General features: G+C 44.9%; 1 protein-coding gene across 5 annotated transcripts in view; it reads left to right on the forward strand.

Annotated features, from left to right (window-relative positions):
* CCNT2 (cyclin T2) overlaps window positions 1-17,622 on the forward strand; it is a 48,427-nt gene that overhangs the window by 19,183 nt on the left and 11,622 nt on the right. For all 5 annotated transcript variants that reach the window (XM_026647425.1, XM_026647426.1, XM_026647427.1 and 2 more), the window contains 4 exons: window positions 337-397; window positions 1,482-1,544; window positions 15,256-15,301; window positions 16,634-16,797. In XM_026647425.1, coding sequence (XP_026503210.1) covers window positions 337-397; window positions 1,482-1,544; window positions 15,256-15,301; window positions 16,634-16,797 — 334 coding nt within the window. The remainder of the gene's footprint in view (window positions 1-336; window positions 398-1,481; window positions 1,545-15,255; window positions 15,302-16,633; window positions 16,798-17,622) is intronic.

Genomic DNA, 17,622 nt, shown 5'->3' on the forward strand with positions numbered 1-17,622 from the left:
TTTTTTTTTTTTTTGGCTTTGCCGTTCTGGCCGCCCTGTTTTGTTTTTTGCTTGGGGGGGCCAAAAAGCCAGAGCCGGCCCTGCTCACAGATTTGATTTATGCTACCGCTCATAGAGTGGCTAATTGCCTTTGTGATAGCAGAAAAGTTGCAGTTAACTGTTCTTAAAGTTGAGAATCCAAATGTGTATCAGGATATAGTAAATCAAAGGTAAGTAAATTTGAGGTCTTAAATGAGGTCTTAACATGTTGCCCATACCATTTCTATTTGAGACTTTAGTAAGTACAATAAATTTCTCTAGTAGGTCTTGACAGTAACTTATTTTTTTACATTTCAGGCATACCTTCAACAGGCCCAAGAACTGGTTATACTTGAAACAATAATGCTTCAAACTTTAGGTATGTTATTTTAAATGGCATCTACCCTGCACAAGAATATGCTCTGCATGCAATCAATTGAATGTACATCCATTACAGTGGATCCCCAATACCATTGGCCTTTAGCAGACCCTTTCTGTTGCAATTTACTTTAACTGAGAAAAGAACATTTGCACTGTTAGCATGTAGGCTATATTAAGTTCGACAAATATTACTTAAATAGCTATTGTTGCCACACTTTGGGAGGTTAAAATGTGCAGTGCCTTTTCAAATAGGTTTGGCACCAAAACCAATATCTGAACACAGATCAATGCATGATAATATTTTTGTTTAAGTGCATAGTTGTGTAGAACTCAGTTTAATAAGAAGAAAAATGAAGCTGCAAGGTGACTACAGAATGTTCTTAAAGTTGAATGCTAGTAATGCTGTGGATAAAGTCTATTTTTAAAAAAATTTCAGAGAGTAAGTGATCTTTTTAATAACTTTTGGCATTTCAGAAATTGGATAGTTATTTTTAAATACAGTCAATCTTTGGGTTCAAATTATGTTTATAAACTATTGTAGTGTCATTTTTGATTTATCACCAGAGCCAAGTAGAGAAATATGTACTTAGTCACATAAGGTTACATGCCACACTGAAGTCTGCAGGTCTCTTCAAACAAATGATAAAAGCTTTATACCAAACTCTGTGCCCCTTTTTGTTTGTTGTGCTTTTTGTTTTTATAACAGAGGGAAAGTAATGCAATTGAAACGGTCAGAATTGTTCTTAGTGACATCACCATTTGCAGAATCGTTTCATTTTATGGTTTGAAACTTAAACCGTTTTCTTGGCTGCAAAGTATGTGAATTTTTCATATTAGCAAACAAGAGACCTGACTTAATAAAAGCCATAGAAAGCGCATTTTTTTCTGGTTTTATTCTATATCATTTGTACAAAAGAATTGTGAAATAAGGGTCAAATCCTAGTTCCCTCATCTGGCTTATTGACGTTGGGGAGAACTGTGATGTTCATCGGCTGCAGAGGGTGGGGTTTGATACATGGTAGATCTTTCTTTTGTACAAATACAAGTGTACTGCAGTTTCTGAAACATTCTTAATTTTTCAGGTTTTGAGATTACCATTGAACATCCACATACAGATGTTGTGAAATGTACGCAGTTAGTGAGAGGTCAGTGATCTTCAATAAAATGATTTATAAAGTGTCTTCCCCAGTGTGAGTAAATATAATTGGCGCACCTTTTCCCGCCAGTTCTCTGTTACCCAAAGAGCACTCTTTAAACTGATGTATTTCAGGTTACTAAAAGCCAGATCTCAAAAATTCTCCTTTAAATGTTAGTGGTCTGTATAATTCAGAAAAGTATATTGGATTTCCATGATGTTTCTACCAATTGTTAGTTCTCTCCCTTACTTTTTTTCTGTCACTCTTCACTTCTCATTCCATGGCCCTATCATCTCACTCTTTCCTTCCATTCCATCAACTGACCACCACAGGAGTAGTTATAGGTGGTCTCCTGTGGCTGATACTTATATTTGGAAGAAGCAAGTCCTTGGGATTCCTCATTACTTTACTCCTGCCCTTTTCCAGAACTGCCAAAAGATATTTGGGATGGCAATTCATGATTTCATTCATAAACAAGTGCTTTTCTTCTAGTATCTGCTGCAGAATTAAATACATTAGAGGGCTAGTTAATTTGAATCTGCAACTTTATTGGTAGAAAGTTCTTCTATCCATGCAAAAGCATCCTGTGTCAGTGTTGAGTTCTGCTTTGTCAAGGCACACATCAGCAAGCAGTGACTGGCAGAGTACATAGAAGGTCTGCCACATGCAGACACTTTGAGAGATATGTGAACGATACTATAAATAAGAACAATATCCCTGTAATCCGAGAGCTGTTTTATTTTAATTGGAGTAGTGTTGGCAAGAAATGAAATAACCTATGTTCAACCAGTGATTGCATCCTTATGTAACCTTTTTCCACTAGCATGGCTATAGATAATAGGCTATTATTCTTTATAAGCCTTTTTAAGAAAAAAATTTCAGGAGATTATTCCATAGTCCTGTCTATTTTCAGAACTAAATAACCAAGATACAGAGTTTGAGTGGTTTTTCTATACATAGTGTAGGAAGAAATTACTTGGATAAACTTACTATAAATATACTTCTTGTGCAGGTGTCTGGGACCACCTGCGTAGTTAGGGTTGCATTTTAAAAAGGCACACAGCTTCTTTTCTTTTAAAAATAGGGGCCACTGGTATGACTTTTGCAAATTAAAATTTATTTTGAAATTGGGGTGTGGCTGAAAATTGACCTTGGCAGTCTTGTGTCTCAATGATAGACTCCTTAAAAGATTTATGTCAGTCTGTAGAAAAATAGCTGGAAGTTGATTCTGGTGCAATTGATAGGTTTTGTGTGTGGAATTTTTTTACCCATTTAGGGTAATCTTTAGTTGTTACGTGCATAAATAAAACTTGCATATGACTTGGACATATGCAAGCCTGATTGTGTGTATCTAGCTCCAATCTTCTCCATCAGATGAAATCTACATCAAGAACTACATTTTTCTGTTACTTTATCCTGCAGTGGGGGAGGTTTTTTGTGAGCAGCTGTTAAATAAAATCTTAATCAGCAGCTTCACTTCTGCCCTTTAACCACCTTTCTGCAAACTTCCCTTTTATGTAGCTATCCTCTTCTGATACAGTCAGCTATTACATCAGACTTTCAAAATTACTAATGTTTCAAGGCTGGGGGTGGAATCTGGTAATGGTGTGTGTGTATACGGAAGGATGATTGAGGGGATCAGAATGAAGGTTGCAATGTATAGTCTGTGCCATGTGGTTGTAAGGGGTGTGCTTTATAAGCAGAGTATATTCTGTGAGGTGGCTAAACTTTACATTTCTTTGCTTTTTTCAGATGTATTGTCTGTAGCAACAAACTATGTGTTGATGGTGTAAATATTCTTTATGAACATGTTGATGTTTAATGCTAGTGTGCACTTAACATTAAGGATATTTTGTTAAACTGCATTTAAATCATACTACAGTTTAGGTGTGAAGACTCCAGTTATACCTGAAATTCTGTTCTTGTGTCTCCATACTAGACTAGATGAATATGAATTATACTAACCAAATCAGGATGAGTTTGACACAGTAGGATTGTAGCTTGATATATCTAGTGATGAAAAATGCTAAGAGCTAGGTATATTGCATGATTCCAATTTAACATAATTTGGTGTTTATTCCTTGGCACCACAGTGTGGTGTTCTGTGGTGGATAAAGGCTAAGTTTAGACGTTGAAAACTGGAGTGTTTAACATTGAACACAAACTATTGTCAGCATCAAATGCTTGGTGCTAAAGGGGTAGGATGGGGGGAGGGATAGCTCAGTGGTTTGAGCATTGGCCTGCTAAACCCAGGGTTGTGAGTTCAGTCCTTGAGGGGGCCCTTAGGGATCTGGGGCAAAATCAGTATTTGGTCCTGCTAGTGAAGGCAGGGGGCTGGATTCAATGACTTTTCGGGGTCCCTTCCAGTTCTATGAGATAGGATGGGAGAGATACAATAATAACTTCATTTGCCAGAGGCAGCACCTTTTCTTAGTTAAGAAGCACTGTCTCCAGGAAAGCCCTTTCAGAGTATTGTTAGTACAAACAGATCCCTATTTTGGGGATGTGCTGTCCACCCCATAGTAAGACCAATAACTTCCTAGGAAGCTCTCTCTGTTGGGTGGTGGGGAAAGAGGGACATTGACAAAAACTTCTAGTCGCAGAAGAAGATCCACAAGGTTAGCTGAGGCATATCCATACATTTGCCTTCCACAGCAGAGCAGCCAGACAGAATTCTCTGGTACCTCAAAAAAACTGTTATTCACCTTCTCATAACTGTTTTTCGAGATGTGGAGTTCATGTCCATTCCAATCAGATGTGTGCACGATGGCCGGAAGATTTTTCCCTTAGCAGCATCCGTTGGGTCGGCCTGGGTGCCTCCTGGAGTCACATCCTCATGGCGCCTGATGTATAGCCCTGCCGACCCGCCACCCCTTCAGTTCCTTCTTGCCGGCTACTCCAACAGAGGGGTAGGAGGATGGGTATTGGAATGGACATGAACAACACATCTCGAAGAACAAAAGTTACGAGAAGGTGAGTAACCGTTTTTTCTTCGAGTGCTTGTTCATGTTGATTCCAATCAGGTGACTGTGACGGAGCAGGGAGCGGGGCAGATTTGACCTGGGAAGGTTGCAGGGGGGGTTGCATTGGGGATGGGAGGCTTCCCTTGAAGGAAGCTACCTAAGCTGTAACCTGAGGCAGGAGGGGGGTTGGGAGAAGTAACACCTTCTGCCTGGGAGACTGAACAAAGGAGGGAGGGGCTGCTAGGAGAGGAAGGAGTTGGTTCTTCGGAGGGCTAGGCTGGGTGGTGCAACGCAGGGAACCCCGAGCTGGGGTCTAAGCTCCCTGAACCTCCCAGAAGGGCCTAATTGAGGGGTTCTGGTCGTACCTACACGCTCTGCTTGAGACTGTATTCCTGTCATCTAATAAACCTTTTGTTTTACTGGCTGGTTGAGAGTCACAGTCAATCTCAGGAAGAGGGGTGCGGGGCCCTGACTCCCCCTTACTCCGTGACAGTAACTCCCAAGCAGATTTAGTAACTGGGGTCGGAGCTGTCCACTGACTGGAGTACTGATCTACCAAAGGCCACATCATCTCTGGCCTGCCTAGTAATTGCATAGTGTGCGGCGAAAGTGTGTAACGATGACCATGTCACTGCCCTGCAGATGTCCTGGGTGGGGACTTGAGCCAGGAAAGCTGTTGATGAAGCTTGCGCCCTTGTAGAGTGCGCTGTTATCGGCGGCGCTGGGATTCCTGCTAGATTGTAGCACTTGGTAATGCAGGCTACAATCCATGATAAAATGCGCTGTGTCGAAACAGGCTGGCCCTTCATCCTGTCCACTACTGCGACAAAGAGCTGTACCAACTTCCTGAACGGTTTCGTCCTTTTGATGTAAAAGGCCAGCACTCTGCAGACATAGAGAGTGTGGAGCCTCTGCTCCCTGCTACTCACATGAGGCTTGGGGTAAAAAACTGGGAGGAAAATGTCCTGATTGAGGTGGAACTGTGACACCACCTTCCGGAGGAAGGCCGGATGGGACCTGAGCTGAACCTTGTCCTTAAAAAAACACGGTGTAGGGCGGCTCGGACGTTAGAGCCCTGAGCTCAGACATCCTCTGGGCTGAAGTTATTGCCACCAGGAACGCAACCTTGTAGGAGAGGTAGAGCAGAGAGCTAGAGGCTCAAAGGCATGCCCCATGAGCCTAGGGAGGACCAAGTTAAGGTCCCAAGCAGGAACCAGTTGGCGGACGTGCATGTACAACCTGTCGAGGCCCTTCAGGAAGCGACTGGCCAGGGGGTTAGCGAAAACCGAGCGGCCCTGTACCCCCGGGTGGAAAGTCGAGATGGCAGCCAGGTGTACTCTTATAGAAGACAAGGAGAGACCTTCCTGCTTTAGGTAGAAAAGGTAATCCAAAATCTGGGGCACTGAGGCTAGCGCCGGGGGAAAGCCGTGCTGAGCTGACCAGATTGAAAATATCTTCCACTTGGCCAGGTACGTGGCCCTAGTGGAGGGTTTCCTACTGCCCAAGAGAACCTTTCTGACTTGTTCTGAACAGGAGAGCTCAAATGTATTCAGCCATGGAGCCTCCAGGCTATGAGATGCAGCGATTGCAGGTTCGGGTGCTGGAGCCGCCCGTGATCCTGTGTGAGAAGGTCTGGGAAGAGCGGCGGGGTAATCAGGGCTCTGACTGACATGTCTAGGAGAGACGTGTACCAATGCTGGCGGGGCCAGGCGGGTGCTATGAGAATGACCTGAGCCTGGTCTCTGCGGATCTTGAGCAGGACCTTGTGGACGAGCAGTATGGGTGGGAAGGCATATAGAAGCGGTCCCCCCTCAATGGAGGAGGAACGCGTCTGCTGTGGAGCCTGGACTGTGATTCTAGAAGGAGCAGAACTGCTGACACTTCCTGTTGTGTCGCATGGCGAAGAGGTCGATCAGGGGACAGCCCCACCTCTGGAAGAGTGAAGATGCGACGTCCGGGCGAAGGGACCACTCATGGCTGTGTAAAGATCTGCTGAGGCGATCCGCCAGCTCGTTCTGGACCCCTGGAAGGTACGACGCCTGTAGATCGACTGCGTGCTCTATATAAAAGTCCCATAACCTGAGGGCTTCCTGGCACGGGGAGAGGAGCGTGCACCCCCCTGTTTGTTGATATAGAACATCGCGGTCGTATTGTCTGTCATGACCGATGCACATTGATCTGCTAGATATGGGCGGAATGACTGATGCACTAGGCGTACCGCCCTGAGCTCCCTGACATTGATATGAAGATGGAGATCTGTCTGTGACCAGAGGCCCTTCGTCCTGTGCTCCCCCAGATGAGCTCCCCACCCCAAGTCTAAGGCGTCCATCACTAGCGTCAGGGATGGTTGTGGGGCAGCAAAGGGGACTCCTGAGCACACCTGCTGAGCGTCCTTCCACCACAGGAGTGAGTCGAGGATAGGGCAAGGCAGGGTCGCGATCCTGTCCAAGCTGTGTCTGACAGGTCTGTACACTGATGCAAGCCACGACTGAAGCAGCCAAAGCCTGAGTCTGGCATGCTGAACCACGTACGTACAGGCCGCCATGTGGCTGAGAAGTTTGGGACAATTTCTCGCAGTGGTGGTGGGGAACGGTCTGAGTCCCTGGATCATGGCGTCGAGGGCCTGGAATCTCGCCTGTGGGAGGAATGTCCAGAACCTCCCCTATGAACTCTATCCTCTGGACCGGGGACAGAGTCGATTTCGTCTCGTTCAGTAGGAGGCCCAGATTCTCAAAGGTGGCTCTGATGAATGTCACCTGAGCTTCCACCTGAGCCCTGGATCGGCCTTTGATCAGCCAGTCGTCGAGGTATGGGAATTGGATGTTTCCTCAGAAAGGCGGTGACGACTGCCATGCACTTGGTGAAGACTCAAGGTGCCGCTGACAGGCCGAAAGAGAGGACAGTAAATTGGTAATGGGAACTATTGACCACAAACTTGAGGAATTTTCAGTGGTTGTGCCCGATTGCTATGTGAAAATACGCGTCCTTTACGTTGAGGGCGGCATACCAGTTTGCTGGGTCCAGTGAAGGGATAATGGAGGTCAGAGAGACCATGCGGAACCTGAGTTTCCTCACAAACTTGTTGAGGTCGCTCAGGTCCAGTATAGGCCTTAGGCCGCCTTTGGCCTTCGGTATTAGGAAATAGCGGGAATAGAAACCCTCGCCCCTGTGTACCAGTGGAACCTCCTCCACCGTCCCTAGTGCTAAGAGTGACTGCACCTCCTGAATTTGAAGTTGTTTGTGAGAAGGGTCCCTGAAGAGTGACAAGGAATGGGGGTGGAAGGGCGAGAGGGCACAGAATTGGATGGAGTATCCCCTCTCTACCGTGCAGAACATCCAGCAGTCCAAAGTTATACGGGACCATGCATGGTAGAAAGGGGATAGTCAGGAGGAAAAGGCAAGGCAGGGTGAATCCAGTCTCTGGAGTGGTGCGCCGTCCTCAACGGCACCTTCAAAAGGCCGGGTTAGGGCCAGAGGACGGTTTGGGCTGACCTTGATTAGCGGAGGGATGTTGCCTTCTCCTACCGCTCTGGTTCCTCCTCCTAGAATTGTCCTGACGGTTCTGCTGCTGGAACCTTTGAGGAGGTTGTGGGTGGAAGTGTCTCCGCTGTGTGGTGGGGATACGCAAGCCCAAGGATCTGAGGTTGGCTCGGGAATCTTTTAGGCTGTGGAGCTGTTTGTCCGTCTTCTCTGAAAACAGAGTCTCACCCTCAAATGGGAGGTTCTGAATTGTTTGTTGGACTTCGTAGAGAAGACTTGCAACCAGGCCCCCTGCTGCATAGCCACCCCTGTCGCCATGACTCTTGTGGCAGCATCTAAGGCTGCCTGCAGTGAAGCGTGAGAGACTAATTTCCCTTCTTCCAACAAGGTGGTGAACTCTGATCGAGAGTCCAAAGGGATGAGCTCCGTGAACTTAGCCATGGAAGCACAAGTGTTATAAGAGTACCTGCTCACAATGGCCCGCTGGTTAGCAATATGGAGTTGTAAACCACCAGTGGAGTAGATTTTTTTCTACCCACGAGGTCCAGGCATTTAGCATCCCTATTCTTTGGGGAAGGACCTTGGGAACCTTGACTCTCTCACTGGTTAGCCACATTGACGACCAGTGAGTCCGGAGGCAGATGGGAGTAGAGATGCTCAAAGTTTCTGGAGGGGATGAAGTACCGGCGCTCATTGCGTTTGGCAGTGGGTGGCCGGGATGCCGACATCTACCATAGAGTCTTGGTGGTGTCCGCCACTGTCTTTGAGGGATAACGCTACCCATGAAGGCCCTGAGGGTGCTAGGATGTCCACCATGGGATCCGTGTCCTCAACCACCTCCTCGGCCTTGATGCCCAAACCTTGGGCAGCCCTGCGGATCAATTACTGTAGAATTCTGTTGTCCTCTAACGCAGGAGCTATGGACGTCCCTGCCAACGCTTCGTCCGGCGACGAGGAGGAGGAAGCGTGTACCATTGGTGGAAGCTCCCTGCCGTCTGCCCCGGACGGGTCACGTGACTCCCGGGGCAGCGTTGGAGGAGGTGGTGCTGATGCCAGGGCCGTAGGCATCGTAGCCAACGTCAGCATCAGTCTTGCAGTAGGGAGCTGCATCGGCACGCTCAGAGAAGCCGCTGGGGTCCGGGGGCCAGGTGCCGACATTGGCACCGGGGCCGTAGGTGCCTGCATCAACGTCGACAACGGTGCAGGCTTGGGAGATGGGTGTGTCGCCATCGCGAAGGCCAATGCCAAAGTCAGAGCCGAGCATGGTGCTGGAGTTGACGACGGTGCTGGAGGGAAAGGCGTCAGGACCGTAGGCGTCGGGTGCGTATGCACAGCAGAAGGGGGCACAAAAGTGGCAGAGGCGACTGAAGACATCGCTGAGCGTGGGCGCTGGGTTCCTCCCGGGCACTGGTGATAAGCCCAGGGAGTCCAGAAGGGCCACTGAGGCGGGTTCTGCCACTGCGGAGGCCACGCCTGATGCTCCCTTCCGTCTCTGCCCGACCTTGCTCTACAGCTTCTGCTCCTACTTGAGCGATAGGAGTCAGGCTCTGACTCCGAGGTCTCAGAAACTGAAGACCATGGAGGAGCCAATCCTCGGTGCCTCAAAGCCAATCCTCGGTGCCTCGGTGCTATATATACCTGAGGCACCCTCAAGAGCTCAGGGAGTGAGAAGGCTCTCTGTTGGAGCGTGTAGGTGCCGATGGACAAGGCGAAGGGGAGCGCCTCGACATCATAGTAGGCTTTCCCTTAGAATGCACTGGAGGATGGGGCTCCGTCTGTGCTGAGGGATCCTCCCTGGCAGGCAAGAACGGTGCCGTCAAGTGGAGGAGATCTCTGGCAGCCTGGTACACTTCCGTTGTGGACGGGAGCTGAAGCTGCTGCGTAGGCGCCGGAGATGGAGGTGGGGCCGGACTCGACTGCCTCACCTGGACAGGAGTCGACACGGCCCTGGAAGCAGACACCGAGGAGTGGCCCACCTGGGGTCGCACTTCTTGAGGCTTAGTCGGAGGAGAACGGTCGTCTGGCTTTTTCTTCTTTTGAAGCGCCGGCGAATGGGAGCGGTGCCTACGATCAGATGGGCCCTGTGAGGAGCCGTGGCAGTGCCGAGCATCCTTGGAGGAGTCCTTCCGAGGCGCTCCGCCATAGGGGTTGGGTCTCTCGAGCCCGGGTCAGAATGGGGGTGCAAGGCTGCTTCCATGAGGATCACCTTCAGCCTCTGTTCCCGTTCTTTAATTGTTCTCGGCGGAACTCGGGACAGATCTTTCAACGATCTTTCTGATGGGTCTCCCCCAGGCACCTAAGACACGACGAGTGCAGATCACTTTTAGGCATGTGCTTGATGCAAGCCATGCAGTTCTTAAATCCCAGGGACCGCAGCATGCCACGGTGCCGGGGCCAGAGTGGTGGGGAGGACCCCAACTACTATACTATACTAAACTTTAACTGGAGTACTAACAACAACTAACTAACTAAAATACACGGAATAATGAAGAAACTTGCTGAGCAAGAGCCAAGGGAAGTTCCAACCACTGTCACTGGCGGTAAAAAGGAACTGAAGGGGTGGCGGGTCGGTAGGGCTATATATTAGGTGCCATGAGGGTGCGCCTCCAGGGGGTGCCAAGGCCGACCCGACAGCTGCTGCTAAGGTTAAAACCTTCTGGCCATCGTGCACGTGTGCGCGCACACACCTGATTGGAATCGACATGAACAAGCACTCGAAGAAAAACGTCTGTTTTGCCTAAAACTTAATTTCTAATAACGTGCCTCACTAAAGATGGCAGATTCAGCAAAAAAAAAAAAAATGGTTTAAGAAATGCCTGTCTTGTAACAACAAATTTCCTATCTCAGACTCGTACTTGTTTTCCGATGCTTGGGTGAAGGGGACTTTACCCAGTCCCTGCCACATCTGCCTTACATTTACAAGCTGCCCATTCAAGAATGGAGTTTCAAATCTTATCCATGCTGATGGAGGCCCTGAGCTTCCTTCTTTGGGGAGAAAATACCCAAACACTAAAGAGCTTTTTAATCTAGTGGATAAAGGCATAAGAAGAACCAGTGGCTGGAAGCTGAAGCCAAACAAATTAAAAGTAGAATTAGGCACTGAGTTTTAGTCATGAGGGTGGTTAACCACTGGAACAAATTGCCAAGGGAAGTGGTGGATTTGCCATCTCTTGAAGTCTTCAGATCAAGAGTGGATGCCTTTCTGAAAGATTTAGTTTAGCCAAACAGTAAGTGATTGGGCTCAGTACAGGGATAACTGGGTAAAATTTAATGTGCAGAAGCCCAGATAAGATGATCTAATGGTGCCTTATGACTTTAAACTCTCTAAATCTGTGCATCTTTGAAGATCCAACCTTAGAATGTCTAAGTCTAGGGCTAAGAAGGTATGGACATTCTGGAAGATGGGGGACATCAGACTGATCCACATATTCTTCATCAGTGGTAAGAGACTGACAAGAAAGAGGAGACAGGACCACAATTGCCTATGAAGTCTGGAGACAGTGTATCTGTAATGACCTGCCAGTAAGAAGATCCCATTCCAAGGAGACTCTGGTGTTGAAAGGGAAATTCATGTTCGTAGTGGCAAAAATTAAGTTACTGGCTCCTGTGCTAGCTGAGAGATCAGAGGTGAGAAAATATTCCTCTTTCCTATTGCTGAGACTACCACCTCGGCCCTTCAGTTCTTGGTGCCAATCCAATCTGGTGTTCAGAGTTTAGTTCTGATTAACTTGAAGGGGTGGGAATTGGTGCACTCATCCCCATCTCAGGGACCTTTCTTGATGCACCTGAGCAGAAGCCCCTCACCAATTAACCCTGCATCTACACTGGGACATATGATTCTCCTGAAAATGAACATTGGGAACCGGGGACTTTGGTTTGACCTTGCTGCCTTGTGGGAAACCTGCCGCTGTTTTACCTTCATTGCCAGGTATCTTGGAATAGCCATTGTCCTTACTCTACTAATGTGAAAACTGCACAGTCAAAGTCTGTAAGCCTTCCAAACCACCAGTATTATCTGCTCAACTGTGGTTGAATCTGACAGAGAAAGTGACCCTGTAGAAGAGGAGGCAGATACAAATATATATCTTTTCCAGAGGATGTCATGACCAAGACAATTCAGCTGCTGTTATGTGAGGTGGGAAGATTTTAAGTAAGTTATATCCTGTCACTAGTAGAGGAAACCCTCCCATTCTGAACCTTTACCTCAGGTTTCTACAGTCCTCTTTTGAAGGTCTAATAGTCTTTGGGAATCAGACAAGACTATTCACAAACCTTAACCCTTGTACCCGGGCTTCTTCTAGTCTTTCCCCTATGTATCAGGTGTTCATAAACACAGTCCGCTTCCTAGGGTCTGTTTGATCTTTTCCCTTTGGCCAGAGGATTCTAATAGCTCTTCATTCTTAAATGCAGACTCGCCCATCTTTTTCCAGGGATTGCTTGGGTATCTTCCTCTCCTTGGGATACCAGGAGAGCTTCCCTACCCAGCTTCTACTCTCGAAGTAATCCTTCTTGCAGTGAGTCTAGGTAGCTCTTACCCCCTGATTGTCCCAGGGGGTTGTGCTCTCTCTGGGGCCATAAGTTCCCTAAATGTCTGACCATAAATGCCTGAGTCCTACTAACAAGCAGGCTGGTGGCACCTGCTCTTAAGGGGATCAGCACACTGAAATTTTCTGAGAGTATAATTAAATACTTATAAGATCTCCCCAGAAGCACTGCACCTTCAACTGACTTGTCTTCAGGAGAAGGCTCATAGACTGAACATTGGGAACCACATCGGGTGGGCAGGGTTGCTGTGCCCATTAACAATTGATTCAGTAATCTAATCCTGCCAGGGATTTATGGAAGACCCCAGACTCTTGGAAGGTAGATTAATTGTACCAGGTCCTGCCTTAAGGGTTTGGTTACTTACGTCAAGTATCCAAGCCAGTCTTTCATGGTTGGTTGTGCAACAAAGGATTAAGTTAGACAGCTCTGCCCCTGAGTGATAAAGAATGATAGGAAACATATTCTTGGCTGGAAGTCATATTTATCTGCCATCAAACAGATGAGTAGTAAACTATCATGATCTCTTGATTTGCTATGACTTTTATACCTTAGACAAGGTCATTGCCTTGTTGACATGCCGTCTGCTTTTTTGGCACATTTCTCAAATAATCCCTGATCAGCTCTAAAGGGTTAGTTAAGGGTGAGTACAAGCCTTTAACTAGGTTTCTTTGCTTTAGTAAGATCTCACTAAGCTGCGTTAAAACATTGTCCTTGTTTTAAAAAGTTTAGATGAATACCTTGGACAATCTTTCCCTGTTGTGGCTTTGGTGTGTTGAGCTAAAATACCTGTATCCTGGTCTTTGGTAATCTTCATTTGATTACACAGAAGTATGTAAATAGAATAAATTTGAAATCTTAGTTACAGAAGTCTGTGTAGTGCTGTGAGTGCAAGCATCCCATTAATGTGGACTTATATTGAGGCTGAAATGTATAATTTTCAAATTGTGATTTTTTTCCTTGGTTTCTTGCTGTTCAACTTAAAATTATGTAAAACAAAATTGTTTAACAATTCCATATTTGATAACTATCATATTTGTTAACACTGGTAGCTTTTGGCAGCCCACTCTTTCTTTAATATAAAGTCATATTGATGAATTTGTGGTATTTCATCTTTCTTTAACTCAAATATCCTTCAGCAAAGTTGCAGTATTGTGTAGAAATCTGTGAAGATGGCTTATTCTGTACATTGACAAAAAATGTAACAAACTGCAGTCTTGTTTAACCTTTCTGTTTTCAGTTATATTTCCTTATGAAAGTGTCTAGTTTTTTTGTAGTAGAGCCCTGAATATGCTTTCCTGTGTCTTTTTGGGAAAAGCTACCAAAGAAGTTTAATTTTGAGAAAATAAGTTTGGTACGGAACTACTACCATAGATTGAAAACGCTAAATATGTAGTACAATTCCATCAAATGTCAGTTTATTTTCTATCATTGTGGATTAGCAAAATATATGTGGGGAAACATGTCCTATTCTCTTACCACTTCTGTCAGATTCACTGATGTCATCAACAATGGATTATGGCATTGCCCAGCCCTAGCAAAAGACATAAGGCTGGTTTACACATTTATATCTTTATTATCAGCAGTAATGGGAAACAGAATTCAATTGGATTTTGATAAAATGTTGGTTTGAAAAGCTTCCCAGATTGCTAAATTTGAAAGCTACTGCTACAATTTTTCTTTTTCAGACAAACTCCTTAAAATAAAAGAATAGAGGTTTGTGACAATGCTCCCTTTGACATAAGATCCAACAGTACATTTTCTCCAGATAGCACTGATTTCAAGTGGTAGTATCAAAGTAAGAAAATTCAATGAAGGCTGCATTCAATCTTCAATTAAGCTCATTGTGCCCAGACATTCCATCTTACACATTTTAAGAGTAAGTGCTCTTATTTGAGTGAGGACCTTGGGGGTTTGGCAGATAAGGGCCAGAAACTTGGTGGCTGTTAGGCCCCAGGGACGTCATAATCAGTCTTTGGGATGTTGAAGACTTGAACTTGATGACCTTTTTTAATGAGTTATAAATTTGTTAAAATCTACATTGAAGCTTCTGATCTAATCAAATGTTTTGTTCCATGCTTGAGCATTACATTTTGATTAAAGAAGGTGTATAAGTGCACACAAGCTAATTTAATCCTTAAACTGTCTAGTTTGGGAACTAGCTCTGTTCTAGGACTTTCTGGGATAATTATGGGTTACTGATGTATGGTCATTGAGTTTTTTTCTCAACTGCTCTGTGTTCCTTGGGCTGGAGAAGAGCACTAATCTCTGGCCTGAGCTATAGTGCAGATGGCTCTCTATTGGACTGTCCTGCTGAGAGAGACCTAGCTGTGGGGAGGGTTGTGGTAAGGAACCATCTAGAACTAAAGTAGGGAGGCAGGCAAGCACTAGAATTGGGGTGGAAGGTAAGAGAGCCTCCCCTCCACCCACACTGTCTTAGATTTGGGAGGGCTAGGGAGATGAAGGGAGACTTCCCTCATTTTGTGGCTCAGATGAAGACAGTTCAAGAGGCAGAAGGATCAACATACTCTGTACAGTAGAGGGAAGGTTGATGAACTGAATGACTTGCCTATCTCCAAGTGTAGCTCAGTGAGGCTGAGTAAACCTGTCCTCAGATTTACATTAGCTGCCTTTAAAAGTATCATTCATTTTGAGGTTAAAGCATTTTAATTTTGGAATGAAGCCAACACTTAGTGTAGATTGCTAATTTTTCTTCAATTTTCTTTTTGTTACAGCAAGCAAGGATTTGGCACAGACATCCTATTTCATGGCTACCAACAGGTTGTTATCCTGAACCTCTTTGTTGCACTGTTGTAGCACACTATAGCTTCCTTTACTGCAGGGCCCCCTCCATGTGTCCTACCCTTGTTGCAACAGAAAACTGGGCCATCTACAGTGGTGGTACCTTTCTGTTTGCAGTGCGGTGTATTGTACAAGGGCCTTGTGGCACAAAGGGGTTAAATGCACAATGAGAAGTGTAGTGGTGCCTTCTGATGACATTTTCTCGATTTGTGAGTGCATAAGTCTAAAACTGGTAGCCTGAATAGCAGCTAAAGATTACAAAGAGATAAACTTAACCTAGAAAGTCGAGCATCTTGGTAAGTACAAAGCTATTTCTAGTTTACACTTGTAGTTAATGGCAATTTTTTCTTAATTTAAATACATTGATCCAATCCTAATTTTATGAAACTGCAGTCAGCCTAAAAACTCTTAAAATTACCTAATCTTCTTTCCAGGTAGACTAGAATTAGTCTAAGCAATGTTTGTCCTTCCAGAAGCAGTGTTTGTTTTTAACATGCTTTTTAAAAAATCTTAGTATTTATGTGAAATTAAAATTGGTTGTCCAAATGCAGACTAGTAAATGTATCTGGCTATTCTAGTGCAGAAGGATGAAGTTTGGGAGTAGATCTAAAAGTCTTCCATGTGTTCTTCTTTGCAAAATTAGTTTGAATTTAATGTAATCCTAGTACATGATTTTGTTAAAATCCAAGTTTGTATATGTAATGTTTGTTTGGGAGGACCCTAACCATCTTTGGTGGTCCCTTTATTATGGGATAGTTTCTTATTTTGAAGAGTTTTGTTTACAAAAGCTGTTAGAATCACTGAATCTAAACCAGCATACTTGTGCTACTGCCAGCTGGGAAATTGAAATGAGAGGAGATTTTTATCCCACACCTGGGCCTAATGAAGACTACTCATGTCACCCAAGTGATTCTCTCAACCTCTAGGAAACTATTGGGTATCCACAGCTACTAGTTTGATATGCAGTCTCAGTAATGAGCTGTATTAATGACTTCACTGTGGCTGAAATTTTATCAACCATGTTATGTTGAATTTTTGGCCCTCTCTTTAAAAATAAGTAAAAAGTAAAATGCCAATAGAATGAACTGAGGGATACTATATTTTTATTTTTACTCTTGTTAAGAGCAAATTAAATTTACCAGATAAATGGACCTGCCTTTTCTCAAGGTTGTAAAATAATTTCAGAATTTAATCAGAAGCATGTTACATGATTTAATGTTTAATATCTGTTTGATACAAAACCTTATGCTATATCTTAGTGGTTGACTTGTTTGGGTTTTTTATTTTACATGTTTGAATTCTCTGCAACAGCCTGCACCTTACTACCTTCTGTCTTCAGTACAAACCCACAGTGATAGCATGTGTGTGCATTCATTTGGCATGCAAGTGGTCCAATTGGGAGATTCCTGTATCGACGGATGGAAAGCATTGGTGGGAATATGTTGATCCTTCAGTTACTCTGGAATTGCTAGATGGTAAGTAGTATTGCCTTTTTATTTCTTTTAAATGTTGTGACCTTGTTCTTGTAGTTCTGCTATTGTTTCAGCTAACATTTAACTCACCCCCAACTACTTTAGGTCCTGGGTAAGGGAAGCCCTTGAGCTCATGCTTAAATAACATTGACTTTATAGATGAGACCCTCACCCCTGCTGTGACCATGTAGGCCAGAAAAAAGGGCCAGAGCAGAGTAAAGGGACAATATGAACCCCATATCAGCTGTGGGAGAATTCTCGTGGCACAGGAATTGGAAGATGACCATAAGGCTGCCCCCTCTGAGGACTCCCTAGCAAGACTTGGCATGTGGACTGTGCTAAGGGCAGGGCCTTCACATGCAATAGTGCTGCTCATAGGACAGCCTGGGGAGGCTACCATAACTCAAATGTGCTCTCAGGGCTGTCTACATTAGGCTGGGGGCTTCTGTAGCCCAAGAGGATCCAAGGATGGCTTAAAAGCCACGATAGCCTCACCTTCTGTGGGTTGCAAGTTCAACACATGCTTAAATTGTTTGCTGAAGTGGGATTTTAAATAATCATACTGAAAAACTGAAGTTCTCATAGAACGTGCTGCCTTAAGATGGCAGTTTGCTTCATTTCCACCCACATTATTAACCACTACTGAAGATAATTTCTTTAAGATTATAAGATTGAAATAGGATCAACCATATTAAAGCCAATTTTGTGCAATAGGAGTGAATCTGGCATAGCCCATGGAACCTTAATGTTAGTACCATGGAATATCTATTTAATGGATTTTATCAGAAAGAATAATAAATTTTTTCTGCTAACAGAAAATTAAATGGT

Source organism: Terrapene carolina, unplaced genomic scaffold, assembly GCF_002925995.2.
Source record: "Terrapene carolina triunguis isolate 2854851 unplaced genomic scaffold, T_m_triunguis-2.0 Scaffold62, whole genome shotgun sequence".
NCBI classification, from domain to species: Eukaryota; Metazoa; Chordata; order Testudines; family Emydidae; genus Terrapene; species Terrapene triunguis.